Raw genomic sequence first — 23544 nt, 5'->3', positions numbered from 1 at the left:
TTCCCATCGGCTTGGATTAATGTTCATATATATACATGGATATTAGTTTCGATATATACATTGGCAAGCAAACGTTTCTCTCTCTCTTTTGCAGCCCTTCCGCTCATTGGAAACAAAGTTTCTACAGCACTTGGCAGGATTGAAAAGAGTTCTGTCGCCCCGCACAATACCGCAATGCTTGCTTCATATTCAACGGCAAAAGGGAATGCTTGGGATTGATCCCATGGCGTCCAAATCCACCGGGAGAAGATGCAGTTGCACAACGCATCATAGCATAAAAATATCGCGAAAAGGAACCCTACGCGACATGTCTCGGATTTTGCTCTGACAAAGCGTGAAAAGAAAGCTTTGAGCAACTTTCTGCTTTCAACTCGAAGGCGAGATTGTGGAAATCAGCCTTGCTTTAGCACCTCAGGCACCCACCCACAAGTCTCCAATCCTGTTTACCCAGCGGCAAACCCACCTCTTCGGTTCCCCTGACTCAAATTATCTCCCCAGTCCGGCTGCAAAGTTGTTCCAACTTTTTGGGGGGGGGGGGTGGGATCTAACGATATCTCTCGTTGAAGAAAACAGTCCGAAAACCCCCCACGCTGTCGTTCAGGCTCCAGGGAACAGGGCTAGGATGCATCATGCATGAACCTGGTTATTGGGACACGCTAGGGTAAAGGGACGGGACGTCCCTTCGCCTCCAGATGACAAGGTTCTCTGACGATACTCTCGCTCTGCCAAACAGGGACGGTGTCCACACCGAGGCTATCAAGGAGTTGATGGGATGAGGGTGGAGAGAGGATGGCGAGGTTTCCCCAAACTCTCAGCCTGACTGCCTGAGCACTCAGGAGCAATCATTGAGACTGCCTGCAAGTCTCCGTGTTGGCCTGATTCATCTGCACAGAGTGCTTTTCATCTGGCCGACTTTGGCATACTAGCGAGGCTTGGAAACGATGTCAATGCCAACCTCTACTAAAACCGTATCGGGTGAAAATTAATGGAGACAAGTATGGAATCATTATCAACACAGTCGTTACTCAGGGAGGGTTCCCTTCTGCAGCTGCAACATGAACGCAAGGAACGGACACTAATTGCAACAGGTCATGCCGCAAGTTGGGAAACTGGTGATCCTCCGAGAGGATCATGAAACAGATTACGGAGTTTAGAATGATATAAAGTTCATTAACACCTGTAATGAATATAAAACAACAATACCAGGTGAGATCGGTTTGAATTTAACAGACATAGGTACGTACATACCGAACATACCTAACATACCGAACATACCGAACATACAGTACGACAGGTAAGATACAGCTCTGGTAAATATGAAAATATGATACAGAACTAGAGATACAGATGGGGGATCGAGCAAATAATCAAAATCATCTTGTGATGCGTTGTGTAAGTTTTCTCGAAGGGCTGGGGGACTCTCAACCTTGCCCCTTTTTCCATTCCCACGGGAGGAGCATCGGAGAGTGGGACTAGCGCGCGCGGAAGCCGGGAAGGCAGTTCTAAAAGCGACGGCGCGCACCAGGTCCAGGGGAACGGACGCCAACCAGCTCCCTGGGTTTTTCGCCCCCCGCTGGCCGCGGCTGGACCCTGGCTGTGATTTGGGGGGTGGAGAAGGGTGAAGAGTCGGATTTGCCTCATGGATTGACTCGGAACTCTCTAAGCACCTTGTGGAAGTCCCACATGGAGGATTTCTGAGAGGCGATTTGCCAACTTTCCTGCAGAACAATTCTTTGGTGCTTGCCCCTGTACTTGGCCATGGTATGAAGGTAGGGTATCTGGCGGACCGCTAAAGGCGGTGATTCTTATACCAACAACCATGTGCTTCGTTAATGGAAACACGAAAAAGAAAATACTGAATGGGGGGCATCGATAGTTCAACGACAGACCGCTGAAGATACCGCGATCACTTTACGGAGTACAGAGTGCATGTCCGTCGACACAGACCAGGGATATTGAAAGCCCCACTCATAACTGGCTTGCATCCGCGCTGTAAATCTATCACCGTCCGGGGGAAATGCGGCGGAAATGGTTTCCCACACCAACCATCGAGCAAGCAATGACAAAAACCCTTTTTGCTGAAAGAGTCGTCTGATCTCTCATTTAGAGCTCCAGACCTTTCGCTTGCTAGTCGATACCGACAACCTGATTCCTATGGCGATCCGTCTTGGGAACGCGTGGTAAAATTTCCAATCAATTCCGCCATTACCGCTGCCACCAGTGCCTACCACAGCGCCATCTCAATACCAAAACCACACTATCGGGGCCTGAACTTGTCACGTTGAACCGCCACCTTGGAAGCTGGACAGACGGCTCCGGGGAAGTTTGGATAGTGCAGATGGTGCTTGTCGTGGTGTGTGATCCAATCGGGATGGGAGCAGACTTTGCTTGGCAGATGGCTAATCCCCCTGAAAGATTTCCATCGCCCCAGTCCAGAGGCGGGAAACAAGGGCTAATCAAGAATGGTGTGTTACTGATGTTGCTGGTGGCATTGCAGAACAATGGAGTGACAGTGGTCCGCGGACGACAATTGGGAGTTACATGGAGAATGTTAAACACTCGATGGTTGGACAACCTTCCCTCTTCCAAAATTATTGCAGCCGTAATGGTCGGGCAGAAATGATTGGTTTTGCATTGGCTGTCCTCCAACAATAACGGTTGTAATGGAGAGCACACTAGATATAACTAGCAACGTCACGATTAGATCAATATTATGCCAACCAATGTGGGTTTTCGTGCTTGTGGGATACTATGTCTCATGACGAAAATATGACATGACGATTTTGAGGAGCGTTCACCAAGTTGTCCAGACCTAGGAATTCAAACCTGAAGAAGGTTGATGGAGACTGAGGAATGAGTATCTGGGAGTGCTTTGACTCTCGAGAACAAGATAGCATTACTATTTCACAGTAGACTATGGGCCACGGTGATATATATTTATATATGGTAATATCTATCTACCCTGTCCTACTGCCCACTTCGGCAATTCTCGTGTTGTTCTGCTACCAGGTCACTGAACACGGCGAAATAGTATGAAAGGGCCGACTCACATTCAAGGGTCACACTGCTAGAGCCATGCCACAATGACAGGAAACTCGATGTACAGGCTGCGATATGTCGAGTTGAAGAATCATATTAGAGTCACTAGTTGGGTCGCGGCAAAGCGCGATTAGGGTCGCCAGGTTCGGCTTATTGGCGCGGAACAACTCCATCAGGCACAAAGGGCAGAGTGGAGCGATTATGGTATGATAATTTCTCATCTTCAAAACAAGAGTTTGATTTGCAAAACATGCTATATTTTACCTTTCAATAACAATACGCGCCCTGCTTACAGGGCTTTGGTATTTCAAAGCAGATAGATATGTTGTTTCAGAATAGGTTCGCCAGGTGTACAGGGTACATCTGCAAAAGGTACCCCTTGTGGTGGTATCAGCAACAAAGCAGTAGTACTAGCATGATTTGGAGCGAAAGCCTGTGAGATTCAGACTCCACAACGGGGCAATCAAGCCATTCCTCATGAATGCCCAATAGTCCAGCGTCGCAGCCATACATTATTTTTGGCCACAGGGAAATTCAAATATTGACTTTCATAGCTCTGGTTGAATGTTGAACGATTTTCGCTGGTGAGCAGCTCGTTTAGGCGGATGGATTTCGGCGATAGATTTAAACTCCGCCTTGGTCATTTTAGGGGAAACTAAGCAGTGGCGCGAGATCAAGAGCCGAATGGATCCTGCAGGTCGAAGATTATCCAAGCCCTAAATCGGGAATAAGCGTGCTGACAATGTTATGGGTTTCATTTTCCTCTTTGAAACGTGGCGGAAAATGAATGCTTTTGCGGATGGCGCAGTTACAGGCAGCCTTTGATTATTGTCACATGGCTTTTCAATAATGGCCCTCCAGATCACCGATTCCCTCTGGTAATCCGATGAAAAATGGATGGATGATCAAACTTTGAAGGAACCTCATACGATGCGCGGCACAAAAAAAAAAAAAAAAAGAAAGAGACGGGATGGGATCGCTTTGACAAAGGACTTGAACTCCGGACTCGGTCCGGACATAACGGAGAGAGAGGACATACAGCGTATACGGAGCGTGTGGGAATCGAGACCAGGTTCCCCGCAAAATCCGATGCGCTAGAACATCTAGAAGCCTGTATACCCCAGAGGTTCCAAGCCACGGGTTCAGGAACCAATCAATGGGGGCTTGTCGGATTGGCTGCCATCCTCGACGTGGCTAAATTCTCACCAACACATCCTCACGAGTTATAAATATTTAGACGGGATGGAGGAGGCCAGAAAAAGCACATATGCAGGCAATCTCAGGCCCGATTCTCTGGGAATAAACCGCGTCGTTTGTCTCTCTGATTGGCCTGCAAAGCGGAGATAGGGGAACAGTACGGAGTCAGCAAGCGTATGTTTGGGAGTCTGTCAGGCGACCAAACAACCTCTTCCCCAGAAAGATGCCTTACTCCCGTCAGTGCACTAACCATTACTTTGCACCTCCTGTTTACGGTTGCCACAAAATACTCGGTTCTCTGGATATTGGATAGGGAGGCACATGGGTGTGGGAAAATAGGTATGGCAAAAGGGAAAAAACTACAGAGTATGCACACTGATAAACTTCAGCCCCAAAGCGCATCCCCAACAGTCACTTTCCACAAAACTCCGCGGTGATTTCAACAAGGTTGAAGTCAAAAAAGGCTTTCTCCAATTGTTGCTGGGTTGGTCCAGCTGCCGATCTGCGACTCTCGACTTTGACCTTTCGTGACGGACCGCTCCGGCGGCCCAGTAGTGGGCTCCGCGTGTTCACGCAGAGTAGACCACAACCAGACATGACGGCTACCACTGGCTGGAGATTTCAAATTTTTCTCCCTCGGAACCGGGACGACGCTAACCACATTCCAACATGATGGCGATCAAACCTCCCTCTTCTTGTGGTGGGCTCGGATACTATTTGCGCTTCCACCAGATAGCGGATGAAACTTTGGGAGTAAGAGCCGGTACAGATGCTTATGAAGGTGGGTGCCGAAATGTCAGGGTCCACTTACTGTATACAGACATCTGGTATCGGACCTGTATCATGAGATGTATAAGACATATGTTCTATACAGATCGTATGCCGAGGTAACGGTAATGTGTAAAAACACAAGGCACGGTAATATCGTGATGAATCAATCAACATTACAGATTACAGAGGGTGTGATGGTTTCCTGTTCACATTTACGAAGACTGTATTTCGGCTGCGCCAGTGTGGGGAATACGTGTGTAAATTTTTATTTTTATTTTTATTTTTATTTTCAAAATTAGGACCTAAGGAGGGGAATGGATTTATGCACTGACCAAATTTGGGAGTGATCCCCTGGTAAGATAGTGCATGGATCGAAGTTATTCTCATAGGATGGGGAGGAGGGGCGATGGTTTGGATGGGATTGTGATTATGCGCAATTGCAGTAAATATGCTACGACCTGTTCGTGGCGGGTAGAATAGATTTTAAGGGTATCCTAGAATGGATGACAAGGTGAAGTTACTTGAGCAAAGGAAATTCATAGGGGAGTCGAATGGAGAGGCGGACAAGCGGTTTCACTACCATAAGATAGACACATTTATCGAAATGGTTTGATACCTTAGGCACCCTTGTGTCCAAAGTCCAGTGCTTTTCTATTGATGTGGCATATTTCGCCATTATTCTATCTCAGCTGCGTTTTTTGTTTTTTAATTTTGAAACAAGAAGTTGTAATCTAGTGCCAAGGTTGATGCGAGCTGCCTGACCACACGAATTCGATATATTTTCGACGTAGTTTTATTTTTGGTTATTCCTTACCCGTTGCACGAGACCTGCAAAGCCTCAAAACCCGTAAAGGAGTTGAAAAGCAAAATTATCTAATATTCGGCTTCATCATCGCCAGCAATAATGACGTTGTTGACCTATTATATCAAAGAAAGTTAGTGCATGAAAAGATCCTAAGGTGGTGGCCAATGTGGGTTGTAAATTAGCGGTGTCTTTACCTTCAGAACCAGACGACATAATTGAGTTGCGAGCAGGAGTTGCTGGCGCTTGCTGATTAACGGGTCAATCACGAAATGTTGCTTCATATCTGTAAGGAGTGTGATATATTGATTAGTTTCGATCTGGTGTTCAATAGAGTGTGATCACTCTGGAGAGGGCGGTGGTCGGGAATCGCAAACCATTGCTTCCAGTGTTCATGCAATCGACGCCGAGACAGGGGTTATTTTCCTTCAGCTGGCGGGACTTAACGGCGGCAAGGGTTTCAATAGGGCTGAGGCCGGAATTTTCCGCTAGGGCCATGGGAATGCTATCGAGAGCATCTGCGAATGCGCGCATGGCATATTGCGCGAGTCCAGGATTCTATAAATCGCAAGAAGGAAAAATTAATGTCAGACAATACGACTATTGGAATTTAGCATGGCTACAAATAGGGTGGAAATACTTACTTTAACAGAAGCATCCTCTACAGCAAGCGAACAGGCAATTTCGGCAGCACCACCGCCGTACACAACACGGTTGTCACGTACAAGATTTCTTACAACGCAAAGGGCATCGTGCAAGGATCGCTTGGCCTCATCAACGATCTAAGGTAGATGAGAAAGTAAGTTTAAAAAGGGTCTATCGAAATGAAGGGAGGGAGGCTTGTTTGCATACCATTTTATTACTGCCACGCAGGAAGACGGTCACAGCGCGAGTGTTTGCGCAATCCTCAATTATCAACATTTTTTCCCTAGTCGTACCGAAACTCATCTCACGTACGGTACCCGCAGTGCCTAGTTTCTCTGGGCTCAAATCCTCAAATCGCGGCACAATCCTTCCGTTGGTAGCAATAGCGATTAATTCGATTTCGGGCCCTCCTACCCATCGGACGGCGGGTAAGTTGTTTTGGAGTAGAAGGTGGTTCGCTTCGTCATCAAAGCCCCACTGGCAGATGACGAGGTTTGCACCGGTGTCTTTGAGTTGTTGGATCATCTCTGTGAATTTATCCGTCTCATATGCCTGCAACTTTTTAAATTCCTCAACAGTCGTTATGTCAAGCTTATGTTTCGTTTTGGGCTTTGGGGGTTCAAATGCACAGGTCAGAATCGCGATCTTGGCGTCCTGAACTTCGTCAGGCATTTGGGGATGAGAGAAGTCTTTATCGATAATGACACCCTTGACAAGGAGGGAGTCCTCGAGGGCTCCGCCAACTTTACCATCAACTTTAATGAGCTCGAAGTCGACATCTTTTCGCTCTAGATCTGCGACGGAGAGAACTGCATCTACAGCCATATTGGCGAAATGGTCATGAGCTTTCGAAACACTGTGCCTAGTCAGAATGGAAAATCTATTTGAGAATGAACACCGAGCGGAACGCACATTTTGCTTCCGAGGCTTGTTTTCGCGACTTTGATCAGATTTTCTCGATCGTCTAAGGAGAATTTAATCTCATCACAGATTCGGTCCAGTTCCTCAACCGCAATCTCGCAGGCCTGGTCATAGCCATCCGCTATTCTAATGGGATGGATCCCCTTGTCAATTAAATCGGCAGCCTGTTCCAGAAGGGCTCCGGCTAGGACGACAACTCCAGTGGTTCCATCTCCAATTTCGTCATCTTGCGATTTTGAAAGCTCAACAAGAAGCTTGGCAACATTATTCGATATTTCCATCTAGCATCAAGAGTCAACAATGCAGTCCGCATATATTGAGATATCGGATAAGAACGGACCTGAGAGAGAATGGTGGCCCCATCATTTGTGACAGTGATATCTCCATCCGGAGAAATTAGAATTTTATCCAATCCGCGTGGGCCCTATGAAGACGTTTTAGAAGAATATATCGATAATAACCGACTGGAGAAAGTGTAGCACACCAGTGACGTTTTCACTATGCTGGACACTGTCTTTGCCGCAACAATGTGTGATTTGACCGCATCAGTTCCGCTCTGTCGCTTCTTCTTTCCTTGACTGTAATCCCACACGTCAAAAGCTTGTCCCTATATAGGCCTCCAAGGACAGTTGTAACATACTCTCGAACCACGATAAAAGGGCGCCCTTGCTCATCCTTGACAACGGAGGCTATTCCCAAGCACAGTATTTGTTAGAATTCAAAGGTTTCAGCAAACAGCAGCGGAAAGGGATAAGTGATCTACCTTGGGACATATCAAGTTCTGGACCCGAGAACAAGTCAGTATTGTTATCTCAAAAGATATCGGTCCAAGGAGGGGCATTGACGTACGCATTGCCATATTACAGGTGGACCGCTAGGCGGTAAAATCCTTTCGATTTAAATGCTCCGGGAGTTGGATAAGAGCGAAATGATAAAGAGATAACAAAGAAGCTGCGGCGAGCCGAGAATTGGACGTAGTGGAGTCCGAATGCTAGATTGTTGTGCCCTATCGCTTGAAATAAATCACTTGCGCGCGGCAATGAAATTCTGGATTACGTAAACGAACCTAGCCAGCAGCTTCTTTCCATCTCCGGGTTGGTGTACACCTTGCAACACGACTCGCGACATGCTATTGCAACTCAACAAACTGGCCATTTGCACAGCATTTTGCTACTGGGCGATTCTGCTACTGCTACTGGGATTGTTCGCGCGGACTTGATATATTAAATTTTTACGTTCCGCGACCGTCAAGCACATTGGGGTTTCTTTTGTCCTACTCCCAGCCACTGGCACACAAACATGCCTCGTGAGTTCCCTCATATGCGCCGTGACGAGTTGAGCCTTTTGTAGCTGATATTAGCTGTCGCATATACCTCTAGCTGCTCTCCAATTGAGTGAAGACGAATCTGCAGGGGAATCGATTCCCTTCAATGATGCCGAAGAACAACAACAGGTCTCCAAGAAACCTGACATGCCCTCCGATGTTGATGAAGACGACAACGACAGCGGTGAAGAGGGCGACGATGTGTGAGCAAGAGCAATGCGAAAGTTAAATTATGGATTCTAATGATTTCCGTCCTGTCTAGATACGTGGTTGAGAAGATTATGGGTCATGAGTTTGCGAAAGATGTGGGTAGCAACATCCGTTTTTAATTTGTGGTCGAGTCCGCTAAGAAATATTCAGGGCACTCTCCTCTTTCAGGTCAAATGGAAAGGCTACGAAGATCCCCAAGATCAGACTCTGGAACCAGAGGAAAATCTAGTGTATTTCTACCTCGCTCCAGATTCCACGGCGTAACCCTAACATTGTGTCTAGAGAAGGGGCAGCGGATGTCGTTAAAGAATATTTTTCCATCATAGGCGGACGACCTGAGAAACCATCAAAAAAACGGAAATCCATTACGGGGTCTACACCAACGCACGACACATCGATCGTCAAAAGGTCAAAAAAATCTCGCGACTCGGAAGCGAATGGGACACCGGAAATAGAAAATAATGTTGCAGATTGGGTGCCGAAAACGAAGAACTGGGATTCACAGGTCAAGTCCATCGATACAATAATGCGCGATCCACCTACGGGTAACTTATTCGTGTACCTCAATTGGAATAACGACAAAAAAGCGAAAGTTTCCATTCAACAATGCTATGAGAAGTGTCCCCAAAAGGTATGCAATACCGTTGTTCAATGCTAGCGTGCTATCATGGGTTTGTCAACTGATGCGATATCTAGATGCTGCAATTTTACGAACAACACTTGTATGTTTTACTAAATGCCCTGCTCATAAACCTTTGAGTTCCATGCTAAAATCTATGCAGAGTTTTCAAGGACGCTTAGTCCAATGCTATTCTATTAGCCTTGACTTCTCTCTACTTTGTATTGCCAAGTAGGTAACCGACAACTATCCTTGGTGACCTGTTAACCCGGGAAGTTGCCCTTCCCAGACACGGACTCATTTTCCATGCTTGCCAAACATATAGCCATTGATATTTTTATGGGCACAAAGAATTCGAATGGCATCTTCCCTTTCTGCATCATGTTGGTTCAATTATTCAAGGATCATGGGTGAAAAAAGTTTCTCTTCTCTACACTATGTTTTATTTTAGTTTTTGGCCTTGGTTATCACGTGTAAATCATTTGCTATTGGTTGAAGATTTTTTTCCCTGTTTCTAAAGCGCAATGAGGTGGATTATCTATAATATTTCTCTCCATGTCCCTATGCCTTTCAACATTTTACTTTTCTTATGTATTTTTCTCCTCGTTAGCCTTCCTTGATTTATGTTTGCTTCTTAGTTATGATATCTGATCTACAAACTCTTGGGTTCCGTATTCAATGTTCTTTACCCATAAACATTAACCCCCGAACAAGGGGTTAGGCAGTTTAATTTCACTCCGCGATGGTTTTTAAACCAAGAAAATGAAAGCTAATGAGAGTTTATTAGCATAATTGACCATGCTATTCGTCCAGGTTTGTAGTATCCTGGAATAGGAATGTTTAGCATTTTGCATGTATAGAATAATATCTTCTGCTCAAGGCGCATCGACAACCATTGGATATTACGCAAAGCAGAAAGGAAGGATGAGAGGGAGTGACAAAAGGCTAACATAGTGCGTTCTCCATCAGTCTGCTGGTTTTTGCATTTGCATCATCACCTCCTTACGGGTCATTATATACTCAAATCGCTCATTAAACAGTTCATCCCCGTGCTTCTGAATCAAAGCCTCAATGCCCCTCGAATCAGACGCTTCAAGACACTCGTCATCTTCTTTCGTCCAAACGCCCCTAATATTGTCAGGTATTCCCTTCCCAGTTGCCATTGCTTCGAGAACCGTATCAGCTAGGTCGGGATCCATAGTGGTGCATGCTAGCGCTTCGAGAACTTGCTGCTCGGTGGAAGCCTTGGGACCAACGGTTTTGGAGGCGATCCATTTATCCAGACGTTCGATGGAGGGCTGATCGTTGGGCAAGGATGAGGGATTGTCGCCAGCATGCGCATTTGTTTCAGCAATCGGGGTTGGTCGCGGGGTTGGAGAGCCGTTGAACTCGTGTCGGCGATCTAGGATCTGGGGAGGCGTTTGATAATGGCTTTCCAAAGTGTCTTGTCGGAATTGAGGGGCGGTTTCAAAACGGTCATCTGATGCTGAGTTGGTGGTGGTGGCAGATACGGCGCGGCTCGCGGAGGTGGAATTTTCGTTATTACTGGGATAGGGGAAGTGGGATTTTGAATGTGTGCTCTGTTCCCGAATAGAGGAGCCGGGAGAATTTGTTGGTGAAGCCGTAAAAGCCATTGCTCTATCAGGTTGCTGTCTTGCAACTGACGGACATGTCGTTGCTCGAGCGGTGGGCTCGACATTTTTTCGTTTCCGGCTTTCAGATTCTCCCTCAGTGGCAGGAAGATGTGTTGCGCTCCGTTGTCGTTTTCTAATATCTATGCGCTGTTTTTCCAGAGGAGCCAAGTTTTGTTGGCTCCCACTTTCTGAAAAGGACGTAAGGCTGTAGTTTTCACTATGTTGTTTCTTGGGAGATTTCGCACGAATTGAAGAAGAGGCAGCAATATCATGGTGAGCTACTGGTAGAGCCTGATGAGAAGCGGTATTCCTAGATTTTCTTGACCTGTATTCTGGCAGAATAACGTTCTGAAAAAAAGATTTCCATTCCGCAACAGATTTGCCGGTCTGTCATAAGTTTGGGTTAGAAAAGTGGAAACAATGCACGATTCAGGTTTTTCGCAGACACCATACATTTTCGGCATACGCCGACCAGGCCTCATCTTCCTTGCCGTCATCAATATTAAGAATATCTTTTATATGACGGAGCAAGTCTTCTTTCTCTTCCTCTGTAAAATGTTTATATCTGTTGCTGCCGGAGCCAGGGGTTCGGGTGTTAGATGTGTCCGCCTGCAGCCGTTCGTCACTCCTGGGTTCTTCGTCAGTCTCGCGGACAGTTGGCTCCGGGGCGACAGGTCGTGGGCGATCTTTGACTTTATTTAGGTAACGATAACGCCATGATTGAAATGTATGATGCGGATACTGAATTTATTCATCCTTAACAACTGTAGTATGGACGGATATAAGGGGTCGGGGTGAAAAGTACCTTTTCAGAAAGTTGCTGGTAAATTTTATTTCCTCCTATGTGGCCCCCATTTTCTTCAAAAGGCTTCACCCAGTCATATAGGATTTGATCATCTCTCGCAGTAAAGGCGGTTCGGTGACTCTTTTGGCGGATGGTAGTCGACCCAACAGGACGGAAATACCCAACTTGTGGACCAGCGCGGTGGTCTTCTAGGCTCTCCCGTTTCCCACTCCGGATGGACTTTTCAATATACCGGAAAGAAGTTCTACCGACATGTTATCTAGGTGAACAAAAGCCATATCTTTAGAATGATAGGGTCTACGAACGAGCCAGGAGGGTTGTCCCCTCTCATATGGTCCACAAGAAGTACATCAGCATCTTTCTCTAATAATACTACTTTCCCACCGTTGGCCTAGGGAGCTGTTAATATAACAATAAGTAATAGAGCAATAAAGTCATTTCTGGACAGGCTCACCTGAATCTGCTGTATTATCCATGACCTTGATGGGACGGTTCTTGAAAGCCAAAACTTGGTGTCCTTGAACAAAACGCCACCAACATCGTGTGTACTAGAGACACCCGAATAGACCACAGTGGGGCTTGTCATATTCGACAAGTGCCTTTTGTAAACAGCCGTCTATGTCAAACGCACCAAGCATGGTTCTAAAGTTTGTTGTGTTGCTGCCATCCTTTTCCATTTTCATGGAGACGCGATTGATGACGCGAGAGTCACGTGGCGATAAGCTGAGGCTATCAGCAACAATCCAGCTCGAGTTCGAGGATAAAAGCAGATTTTCCAGCCTCGAGATGGGCCTTTGAAGGTCAGGGCCTGACGACTGGACAATTTTCACCCGCTTTCCCTTTTGCTAATTTGATTTGTTTCTGCGCGACGCAGAGCAAGCACCCCGAACAAGATGGGAGCACTGGGAACTGTTGCTGCCGTGGTGTTTGCTTTGTCGTTCGTGACATTCGTTGCTTTGTTTGGGAGACTACCAGCCCTGAGGTATTCGACTTCATTTTATGAGTACCTCTTTATTACGACTCTGAATTCTACTAAGCTGTGTTTATTTTTAGAAAAACTCCAATTGGTTTGCTGCATCGTATCATCTGGATCCATACCCCCAAGTTTCTGCGCCTGGTCGATGGTGTCTTTTTTGGCTCCCGGGTCTCACGATGGGGAAGCCGTTCTGGACATTATTTAATGTATGAAAACCATCCTGTGATATTGGTATGTGACTATCAAAAACAATAAATTTCATTCTCAGACTTACTCATGGGGCTGTAGATATTCTTCCTTGTGCTGCTGGTCGGCTCGGAAGCTGTATTTGTTCCCGCCATCTGGTCAAGGATCGGGGTATTCCACAAACTTTGCATCCCAGTCATTGCTACATTGCCATATTGGCTTTTATATAGTTCTGTTTTTACAACTTCCATTATCACGCGGGAGAACATCGAAGACCACATGCGATCATATCCCTATGATCGAATCTTGTTCCATCCGGGCTATGTCTGCCGAACCTGCCATACTTTGAAGCCTGCTCGAAGTAAGCATTGCAGCATTTGCAATGTATGTGTCTCTAGGCACGATCACCATTGTGTATGGTTGATGAATTGTGTTGGTGAAAACAATTACCGCTACTTTTTAGCACTCCTGCTGTCGATGTTTGTGCTACTGTCCTATGGAACATATTTGGGATACTCGATACTCGACCGTTATTTACAGGACACCTTAGTCCTAAGTTTTCCTACTGCAATGCGCTCTAAGCACTGGGCGGAGGGAATTGAATGGGGAATGTATTTTGAATTATGGGGATATGCAATTGCCGATGATATTGTCGTTGGAGGAGTTTTTTTGCTGGCAATGCTGACTGTACTGCTGCCGCTTGCGATGTTTCTTTACCATGTGTATCTGATCTGGAGCGGTATGACCACCAACGAAAGCGCAAAGTGGGGTGATTGGCGAGATGGTATTGCGGATGGACTTGTATTCAAGGCAAGGAAAAGCGAAATATACCCCCAAAAACACCCGGATTCCCACATCGTCGAACCTTACGTTCCGTGGCCGATTCAGGTTGACCAAACCCTGATATTCACGGATGATGGAAATCCTCCAAGGGTCGGGTTTTCCCTAGCTAGGGAATGCAGCTCGATAACGCAGCCCGGGGACCTGGACGCGATCGCCGATCTAAGATGGATGAGATTACAGAGCCTAAAGGATGTGGTGAATATTTACGATCGCGGGTTTTGGGCGAATTTGAGAGACGCCCTGCACCTCCGTCGATGATTTGCTACGGTGAATGGCATACGTGATGATCATGTAATTTAGACAGAAATAACCAGTTAGGGAAATATCACCGGATAGTACTTGATAACTGTTGGAGCTCATATGCTTCTTTGATGCCGGGAAACGGAAGAACCTAGTTCCTCAGATGCCAAGACCGCGAAGCTGCTGTTCTCATCCAGTAACTTACCCGAAAACTTTTGTTCTTCCTTTTTTTTTGGGGGTTGGTTGCAGCTGGGATATTTACTCTTCTTTTTGAGGATATAGATCCTCCCGCAGATCTGAAATGTCAACAGCCCAAAGCCTTGGGGCTTCGGAGCGCTCTGCAAACCATGGTGGGCCAAAGTGCACTCCGGCTGAGTTGCTGTTGAGGGTGGTTCTCGCCGGGACTTTGACTCACTATGAGACTCGGGGTATGATTGATGATAAACGGTTAGAGCATATGTTGCTTTCTGGGAAGCAGATTCTTTATAAGAGCCATCAGGAAAGCGAAGTAAGGTATGAAGAAGCCATTTTTCCGCATGCCCCTCATTCAATCCCACTTGAAGATTGGACAATCACTGTGAACGCGGGAATTTTCTGTATTTTTATTTTTTTATTTCTTGTAGTTGAAAAAGAAAGAAAATGCACCGTATGAGTGTCGCTAACTTCAAAATAGGCAGAATCTGGGCTTTTCACCGGCGATATGGCAAGGCCTCACCGACGTCTTGAGCAAAGCCATCCCCGTTCTCGAAACACAATCGTTGGCGGCTCCCGGAACCTGCGAAGAATCGTCCTCCAACCTCATAGCGTATAACTACTTCTCGCTGGTAAAGGATATTGAACGGTTGAACGATCTTTGTACAATTGCGCGAAATCTACTTGCGACGACAAAGAAGGCACAAAACCTGGCTGCTGAGAAGGGTTTTGATCAAAGAATCTTGTTGCTAATTGACACATGCGTCAGAGTTACTGCCAGAGGCTACGATGGCGAAAGCAACGCTAGAAATGAAGAAAGATGGCAAAAAGTTGTTAATCTCTACAAACGGCTGCTAATCACTTGCCTCCAGTTCCTCCATAATTTTATCATGCATAACGAACATCGGAAACTTGTGTTGTGGCTTGATCTCTTTGGTTATCATCAAAATGGCGAGTCAAGTATAATAACACCTATGGAGCCGTTGGATGCTGGCGGCTCCCCTCCACAAGGTGTAGCACCAGTTGTAAGAGCGGGGGTGCGACTTGTTAGTCCACCCTTGCGCACGATCTACGACCGAAACGCGGAGGATATGTTGCTAGAAACGATTTCAACTTTCCCCAGAGAACCGGCATCGTCGAAAGAGGAAGCGGCTATGATGTTACTGGCCAACGTAAAGGATCACATGGAGAAGCTTCTGGGCCGGAATCTTAAAGAAATCCAACAGATGGGTAAGGATCCAGACCGAGTGACAGAAATCCGTGCTGCGCTTACTGCAATTTTGTCAGCCAAAATGGAAGGCTGGGCAGATTTGAAGGACCGATTCCGTGAAGATGGAACCGCCCTCGTCGAAGAGGAGCCGACCAGGAAAAAGGCGATTCTCAGCATCGATCGGAGTGCTACGACGGGTTATCCACGGACGTGTTGGACCGATTTGCCAGATTTAGAGGAATACGGCGCCATAGCCGCGGTCGACGCACCAGTTACCGCTCAAGACACCGCAATGTCGCGATCCCCCCAGTCAGCTGCAGAGACCTTACAGGAAGCGAAAGACGAGTTGATGGCTAGACTTCAAGAGCCCTCACCTATCATGGCCAACGGGGAGTTACATTACGAGTCGATGGATGGTAATGGTATTCCACCGGATGATGACTCGCGTAGCCTAGAGGCGGCGGCAGATGGCAGTGTTGACGAGGAAGAAGATGACGAGGATGATGATGACGATTATACCGGTCGACCTGGGGACCAGCAGCGTGGCTTACTCACAGATATTCCTCTCGTCCTAGGTCCTGCGGAAATCGAGGCTCTGCCGATGATTATCCAAGCAGGTATTGTTGATAGTTTCGGTCTTAAGGGTGGAGAACGATCGGGAAATAAAAATATGCAGGCGGTCCGCTGCCATATTCTTCTTGCCCAGGAGACTGGTAGAAACCTTCTCCGCGAGCTATTGATTTTTATTGCCGCCTGGGACCTTCCAGATGAGGAATTTTACTTTAAGATGATGGTTCAAATCATGGAAGCTGTGCTTAAGAATGGTTTGATGTCTCATGCTTATTCGGATTTCGGGCAAGCAAAGGACATCATCTCGCCCGCCCAGGCTGTAGTAATTAAAATCCTCACGCACATTTTCCGCGCCAAGTATTCACCTCCTAATATCACGTCAGCGACTGAGACACCCACTGGCAGAAGCTCTGTCCCGGTCACAAAGGTTGATGTGCTTACGGTTCGCTACATCTTTACCGTTTTCCGGGGCAACATTATCCCTGAAACTTGTGCTCTGATTTATCTCCAAGGTCAAATCCGCGCGGGCCATGCACGTCCTGAGGACTTTCCACTAAACCTTTGGGACATGGAACGCGTGTATGAAGGAGTTTACCAGTTTCTGGAATTCTTCGCCGTCCTCACAGAAAACACCGGCTGGAAAAACCTGCTCGTGCAGTGGGAGATTGTGTACGATTTGACTACCCTTCTCAAAGAGTTGGAGGGAAGTATACCCAAAGGATCACTGAGCTCCATCAATTCCGCCGCCACTGCAGCTTCACGTGCGGCTACCCAATCACCAAAAGATGCAACAGCGGCACAAGGTGCAAGCAACGTTCCTGTTGCGGTCGAACGACCGTACGACCCGAACGATCAAGAACCGGCTGATGCGGCAACTGTCAGCCCAGGATCCAGAGCCCACTCTCCTCCCGTAGGCAATGACGACCCATCCGACTTTGAGTGGCGCAACTTAAAGAAGCTGGTAGTTCTCGTTCTCTCCTCGCTCGTATGGCAATGCCCGGAAGTCCAAAACCAGATCCGCAAGTACGGCGGTTTAGAGACTATTCTGGCGTGCACGAATTTCGACGCCCATAACCCGTACATCAAAGAACATGCGGTGCTATGTCTGAAGTTTTTGCTCGAGGGTAATCGCGAAAATCAAAAGGTGATTGAGGAACTGGAAGCGAGAGAGGTTGTTAGTGATGAAGGTGGGGTTCTGGAACAAAAAGGATATGAAGCGGTGATCAACGAAGGGAAGCTGGCGATTCGGACGAAAAAGGATGCGCAGGCAGTTGAGGAAACTGAAAGCTCGTCGAATAGATAGATGATATGTGAGCGATACCTTTGGCAAAGGAGTTTGTCGGAACGATTTGAATATGCTTCTGATTATGATGGAGTGAACATTTTGACCGAAAAAATAAGGTCCATGTTGGATTGTTTTGGGGCTGTTGGTTTATGGCGCATTTGATGAGGTGTTTTGGGATCGGCGGAGCATTTTAATTGTTGTCTACTTCATCAGCGGGTAATTAGATATCTGGAGAAATTAGTCCAATCTTGATTCGGGCAAGAGCATATGATTTCCCATACACATACAAGTGGGTAGCATTAACAAATGATATAGAATAAAACTCATTTATCACTAGGCACTATGCCGACATAATGACAAAAAAAGAGCCCGCATGAGAGACATCCGACCCAGATTTTAACTCCACGCATGGATTTAATTCCAAATAAACATTCAAAAACCCAAATCCGAACCCAAGGAATCCATCCTCTTTTCCATTCCTTAGACATCAAAATATCGGGAAATCATCCCATACCTTCTCACCCTCGCATCCCAATCCCACGGTACCAGGGCACTCATCCATACATACCATCCCATTCCTCGTCTTCATCTTCACCATCTCCATTCCCACTCCTTTTTTTCTTCAACCGTTCGATTCTCTCGCGCTCGCGCTCACGCTCCTTCTTGCCAAAATCGGTTCGGTCAAGTGGACATGTCCCGCGTAATCGGAGCCAAGGGCGTACGCATTCGAGATCGAAGAGGTGCGAAGTGTGGCAAGGGAGACGGACGACGAGCGGATAGGGATCGTCGAGGAATGGGTTGCTGCAGATGGGGCAGGCCTGTGAGGGTTTCAGGCTGGATGTTGGGACTCGCTCCAGGGCTGGTAGGGAATGAGCGGGGTAAGCGAAGTTGAGATGGTAATAGGTGGGGGAATGAAAACGAGGAAACGGGCCAGAATCGTGTGATTGATTATACCACAACGCTGGAGATGTGGTGTAGGAGAACGTGATAACGAGTAGTTAATAAGGACGGGTAAACATAAAACATACCGTCACAAAACGACTCTCCAACCCCCTCCACCTCCCTTGGCGGCATCTCTGCCTCCCGTAACAAAAGCCCAATCATACTCGACAGTAGGCCCACCCCGCCTGTTGCATCTTCATTTTCCGCGACGTCTGCCAAACCTTCGTCCCGCCCATCATGCACCGGGAACCCGTTGTCGCCCGTTTGATGGCGCATGACATTCAACGCCTCCGCGAGCGATCTGTACGCGGCGCTGATGTCGCCTGGCACGGGCACGGCATATGGTCGCGTGCGGATCTCGCTGGGGTTTGGGGTGATTTCTTGTAGGGTTGCGAAGAACGAGGAGAGGTCAGGGCGGCGGGGTTGGGGGTGGGGGTGGGGGTGGGGGTGGGGGTTGGATGGATCATTGGTGTTGTTGTTGTTGGCGGGGGTAGTAGAATGTTCGACTGCCGGATAGGTAAGCTCTTTGGTCTCATAGTTTTGAAGCGAAATGGATTGTTCACTGCTTGTAGAAGTTTGCCCGCGGTGGCGTGGAGAAATTTGTTCGTACCTTCGTATGACATGGCTTGGAGGGGTAATTACTTGTATGGTGGTTTCACACAGCGGATGCCGGTTGATGATAGAGGAGAGAAGTAGTTTGAGATACAAGATAATATTGGCAAGTATAGGTAGATTGCGTGGGAATTAGTTCTGTTTGCTTTGCGCTGCCGTTGGTGGTGGAGACAAGCAGTTATTCATGTTCCTGAGCTCGAGGCAGAAGACTGGTTCACGTCATCATCCTTCCTGCCTCGATGCGGTGAACCAACCCCTGAACAACTTTGATAACTTAGATTGATATTTATTATATCAACTAATAGCAATAATAGCAATAATATCATACATGGTCTTCACAAAAAATATGGATTGTTTTACTCCAAAAGATATAGAAACAAACATATACATTCTCTGAAATTCATCAGCACCATATTTAGGTTTCGTTTTTGTGCAAAATCGTGACAACAGATCAAGGCTAGGCAGTGACAAGGGGCCGCAATAGATGAATAAAATATCAAACGAACCAAATTTGGCATAAAGAAGCCTCAGTAATTAAAATCTTCATAAATAACTTTCTTCCCCACAAGCCAATTCAGCACTGAGGCCTTCAGACTAGTGCCCGCACACAGGTACCACTCCTCCACCCCGGGAACAACACCCAGGTCAGTCGCCTCCATTCGCCGGCGATAATGTTGTGCCCCAAAATCATTGATAGCTGCCAATGCAGCTGCTTCTTCGGCAATGGTGTTATTTGAAAATTGAGAGCTAGTAATGAAGAGAATGGTAGATTTGGGCAGCTCTGGGAAGAGTTTGAAGGTGTCAAGTACAAGCCCTAGATCCCGAGCGGAAACGGACCAGAAAAGATGCAATCGGGAAATATCTATCCCAGGCAATTGGGCAATGAGCGGAGTAATCCCTATCCCACCAGCAATGTAAGCGAGGGGCGTGGTTGCACCCTCGGCTCCATCTTTGAAACTGAACTCGCCGGCAAACCCCTTAAGCAGCACTTCTACCCCACTCCGCTCGCTCGATTGGAACATATACTTTGTAGTGGAGCCGTGCTTCTTGACTGTAATTTCAAATTCATCGTTGGAGATACCCCTTCCTGGGTATGACGATACGGTGAAAGTGCGGATATAGTCGTCGTTGATGCTGGTGGGATCATCATCTTTCATGTGGCTGTATCCCATATCCAGTTCACCGGCGAAAGAAAGGGTTGCGTACTGCCCTGGCGTCCACTTTCCGACTTTCGAGGGATCAGATATCTTGAATCGGAATCGACCAATGGTGGGTGTGATGATATCCTTTTTTATAAGTGTCGCTGTGGTGAAATTCTCGTCCGAGACCTGAACGGATAGCGCCACCTTTTCAGTGGTTAGGTAACGTACCGGTGGGTTGTATGGAGACGGTTGGCCCGGCTGTCCTCGAAATGGAAGGCCATTTTCAACATACCTCGCGCTGGTCACTGTGACTTTGACAGCTAAATTGGACCGAGGGAGGAGGGCGGCTGCAGCCCTCCCAACCAGAATTTCAGTGGTACCTGTCAAGTAGAGGACATCCCCCGTTTCAAAATCTGGAAATGCATAACCTGCAAGTGGAGTCATCTGCAGATTGCCTAATGTTTGGTAGAGGCGATTGCCAGAGTACTCCGGGTAAGCTATTACAGCCCCGCTGATATCGTTGGAAACTACACGGACGAAACCTGGAGGGCCTCCGCGAATGTTGGTATCCATGGAGTCTTCATGGTAAGATGATATAAATAAGGAATCAGCCCGGCGAAGAAGTTCGATTGCACCCGGGGAAAGTTGTGCTGAGTTTGATATTAGCTTTGGGTTTGGCACAACTGGCGTGATTTGTTTTCGGTTAATATATTTCGGGCAATTCCCTATAAATCCAAGTCAGCAAAGATGTATTTACTTTATTGCACCAGGAGATGTTAATCATGTCCTCTATTAACGGGAAGCTTTAGCAGAAGAAAAGGTCCCGTAATATCTGGGAAGGCCCAAGAAATAACAGCGGAAGTGTAGCTAGTGTTCCTAACTTGCTGCTTCTGTCCCAGGGGCCAAATATATAGGCTAATGGCAGTAACTCACCGAGACTCTGTTCAATTCTAACAACGAGCTGGGCTTGACCAGCATGCATAGGTTCATTTCCTTTCTTATCGAGAGCTGTTGCCTCCAACCCAGCTAGATTTCCCGCGACCATTCTCCCCATCAATTTCACCCTTTTCCTCGCCTCCATGTCCACAGCCAACCCAGACATCAACCGGCCTTTACCCTCCTCCTTGACCACTTCGCCATTGCGTTTCCCACCATAGAGCGCTTCTACTACAGGGTCATATGTCTTATCAACAAAATTCCTGATACCAATGATAGACTGCGCAACTGGCCCGGCGAGACCAGCTTCTCCACCCCATACAGTCGCCCATGGCCGCCCTTGATTGTCAATGGTGCCTAGAGCGATTAGCGGCGCTCTCTGCACCAAATGTGCGGCACCAGGGCTCAGGTAAGTAGCGCTGGGATTGAGTTCTTCTGGAGACTGCATCAACTCGTGCATTTTCTTCTCGCCTTCGTGCCATGGCACACTCCCTGCGATGACGAAGGACATGGTATCAAGAGGGGATATCGAGAATATTGAAGAGAGGTGTTCAGGTGCTGAAGTGTTTGAATTGAATCTATATCCTAGTATTTTCGAAGAATTAACGAAATCAACGGCGAAAAGGCGTGTGAAGATGATAAAGATGCCTTTCATCACTCATTGGTGAAAGCGCCACCACTTCGAGAGAGCCACCGCGACTGGTTTTCAATCCCCATATGCATGCACGTAGAGTTAAAATGGACAACAGAGACACTGCCTCCTCGTTCTCCTGTTACGGCTTTATAAATCGATCTTGCTTACCAAGCCCCTCGGCGGCGATAGTTGGAGAGGAATTTTGTCGGCATTGGACATATTTCCATCTTTCCCCTCTCAGTTAGATTTCTCCACAAAGGGCTGGTTCTCCCGGTTTAATGAGACCTAATTCGAAGGTGTCATCGGCACCACAGTGACAAATCCATAGGCTAGCATCCACGGCCGTCGTACTGCGGATATCGCCGTCCTTTCCTGTTCTCTTCCAGAGCATGTTTTTATCGTCTGGCTGAAGTTGGTTGGCGATGCATGACTAACCCCTATGGCGGGTTTGTCAGCATCCCACAGACTTTCTTCCTTGGCCAACTCCCAGCGGGGTATTTCGTCTGTTGAATTCTGCATGATTGGCGAGGTCGTCTAAAATATGTCATATCTGTAGGTTCGGATAAGTTAGGGGCGATGCGGTGCCTCTTTACCTTGTTTTCCTGATCAGTATGAGGGGAATAACCGAACTTATCATGCGAACGTCGCCGGTCAATTTAGCTGTTCGCACCACCGCAAGGAAGATGGAATATCAGAACCTCATATTCAGGAGTGGTGTCTACCATCGGATGGTCTCTCGTCCTCAGCTAACTCGACGACAGTCTTGATTTTTTTCCCGTGCGGACTACTAAAACGACGGTAGTAGCAAAAATCCAGGAACGGCGCCATGACTTCCAACTCTTTGGGTTTCATTTGAAGCCCGTGTGCTGAAATGGTTTTATCACCTTGGTTTTTCATAGCGGAATGGACGGCCAGTACGAGGATGCTTCCCCTGGCTTTTATGAAGCAACAGCAGCGTCTGGGGAGTTGTATGCCTGCTTCCAATGCTTACTATACTTTTAAATGGTAACTACTGTACGTCCACGGTAGGATTGATATTTGCGCTGCGTGAAACCAGCTCTAGCCGGATTATCGGTTGTCAACCAGCTCACTAAAAATGTACCTGGCAGTTTGAAGCTACATTTTAAGTCTGCAGTTTCGGTGACAACTGGCGTTTGCGTGTCGAATTGATTGTGCGCGGCTTAGAAAAAGCAAATATGAAAATGGCGTTTATTTGTAACCTGATCCCCCGCCGAATCAAATATCACACTCTTAAGCCCTCACCAGAGTGTCATCCCGAAACTCATCGAAATTCGCGCCTCATAACTGCGAACTCCTCAAACTCGGGTTCTCTGGATTACTTTACCATTTGCTGAGCTCTAACTCCTCGGGCAAATGTATTTTGCGCTTCGAATATTTGGCGGAAATCAAAGCCAAGTTCTCCTGGCGTCGCTAGAACTACATACAATAATGGATGGGTGTTCGGCTCCGCTCAACCCGTCGATTGTGCAAGCTCGATAAGCATGAGCATAGTGCGTGGCATGTAAGTGAAATCAGTGAGGCGGTAACTCACCAAGAGCCCCTGGAGGTGGCGGCTGATACCTTGTGGAAGTCCCTGGAACATTGTCGGTTTCTGCAGTCTGGTCCTTGGCCTTGTGTCCTCTCCCACGTCTGATCTCCTGGTATACTTGGACTCGGATCGGTCTACTTCATATGGAGGACTGTGCCAAACTGAAGCCAGCTTTGAAACTCAGTTACCCCTTGCGCCATCTGGTTATTCGGATGAGGGAGCTTGTTATGAGGCAGTTTCTAAGGTTTATTCTCCCTCAT

At 47.2% G+C, this 23544-nt stretch overlaps 8 protein-coding genes across 8 annotated transcripts; 2 read left to right on the top strand and 6 right to left on the bottom strand.

Annotated features, from left to right (window-relative positions):
- Positions 1-1025: 1025 nt before the first annotated feature.
- Positions 1026-1760, bottom strand: HCBG_03048 (uncharacterized protein; the record flags this gene model as incomplete). The annotated part of the gene is made up of 3 exons (XM_045430097.1): positions 1026-1177; positions 1276-1594; positions 1668-1760. The coding sequence occupies 3 exons, from the start codon at positions 1758-1760 to the stop codon at positions 1026-1028; spliced, it is 564 nt and encodes a 187-aa protein (XP_045289992.1).
- Positions 1761-5581: 3821 nt separating this feature from the next.
- HCBG_03047 (T-complex protein 1 subunit epsilon) lies at positions 5582-8334 on the bottom strand (the record flags this gene model as incomplete). The annotated part of the gene is made up of 11 exons (XM_045430096.1): positions 5582-5925; positions 6007-6095; positions 6187-6367; positions 6454-6591; positions 6662-7310; positions 7367-7656; positions 7716-7799; positions 7860-7953; positions 8016-8064; positions 8139-8156; positions 8225-8334. 11 exons carry the CDS (start codon positions 8232-8234, stop codon positions 5881-5883), a joined length of 1647 nt encoding a protein of 548 aa, XP_045289991.1.
- Positions 8335-8674: 340 nt separating this feature from the next.
- Positions 8675-10180, top strand: HCBG_03046 (heterochromatin protein HP1; the record flags this gene model as incomplete). Its single annotated transcript, XM_045430095.1, has 6 exons — positions 8675-8681; positions 8755-8902; positions 8978-9169; positions 9192-9540; positions 9606-9631; positions 9692-10180. The coding sequence occupies 6 exons, from the start codon at positions 8675-8677 to the stop codon at positions 9708-9710; spliced, it is 741 nt and encodes a 246-aa protein (XP_045289990.1).
- Positions 10181-10331: 151 nt separating this feature from the next.
- On the bottom strand, positions 10332-12553 carry HCBG_03045 (uncharacterized protein; the record flags this gene model as incomplete). Its single annotated transcript, XM_045430094.1, has 5 exons — positions 10332-11549; positions 11616-11903; positions 11968-12211; positions 12273-12358; positions 12422-12553. The coding sequence occupies 5 exons, from the start codon at positions 12551-12553 to the stop codon at positions 10494-10496; spliced, it is 1806 nt and encodes a 601-aa protein (XP_045289989.1).
- Positions 12554-12860: 307 nt separating this feature from the next.
- On the top strand, positions 12861-17487 carry HCBG_03044 (DHHC zinc finger domain-containing protein; the record flags this gene model as incomplete). The annotated part of the gene is made up of 6 exons (XM_045430093.1): positions 12861-12949; positions 13021-13174; positions 13232-13513; positions 13670-14187; positions 14495-14725; positions 14886-17487. The coding sequence occupies 6 exons, from the start codon at positions 12861-12863 to the stop codon at positions 17485-17487; spliced, it is 3876 nt and encodes a 1291-aa protein (XP_045289988.1).
- Positions 17488-18023: 536 nt separating this feature from the next.
- On the bottom strand, positions 18024-19034 carry HCBG_03043 (uncharacterized protein; the record flags this gene model as incomplete). Its single annotated transcript, XM_045430092.1, has 3 exons — positions 18024-18430; positions 18498-18917; positions 19022-19034. 3 exons carry the CDS (start codon positions 19032-19034, stop codon positions 18024-18026), a joined length of 840 nt encoding a protein of 279 aa, XP_045289987.1.
- Positions 19035-19550: 516 nt separating this feature from the next.
- On the bottom strand, positions 19551-21612 carry HCBG_03042 (oxidoreductase; the record flags this gene model as incomplete). Its single annotated transcript, XM_045430091.1, has 2 exons — positions 19551-20890; positions 21099-21612. The coding sequence occupies 2 exons, from the start codon at positions 21610-21612 to the stop codon at positions 19551-19553; spliced, it is 1854 nt and encodes a 617-aa protein (XP_045289986.1).
- A 408-nt stretch (positions 21613-22020) lies between these two features.
- HCBG_03041 (uncharacterized protein) lies at positions 22021-22563 on the bottom strand (the record flags this gene model as incomplete). The annotated part of the gene is made up of 2 exons (XM_045430090.1): positions 22021-22172; positions 22458-22563. The coding sequence occupies 2 exons, from the start codon at positions 22561-22563 to the stop codon at positions 22021-22023; spliced, it is 258 nt and encodes an 85-aa protein (XP_045289985.1).
- Between the last annotated feature and the right edge of the window lie 981 nt (positions 22564-23544).

This window comes from Histoplasma capsulatum (assembly GCF_000150115.1).
Source record: "Histoplasma capsulatum G186AR genomic scaffold supercont2.3, whole genome shotgun sequence".
NCBI classification, from domain to species: Eukaryota; Fungi; Ascomycota; class Eurotiomycetes; order Onygenales; family Ajellomycetaceae; genus Histoplasma; species Histoplasma capsulatum.
This window is presented reverse-complemented; position numbering and strand designations above follow the sequence as displayed.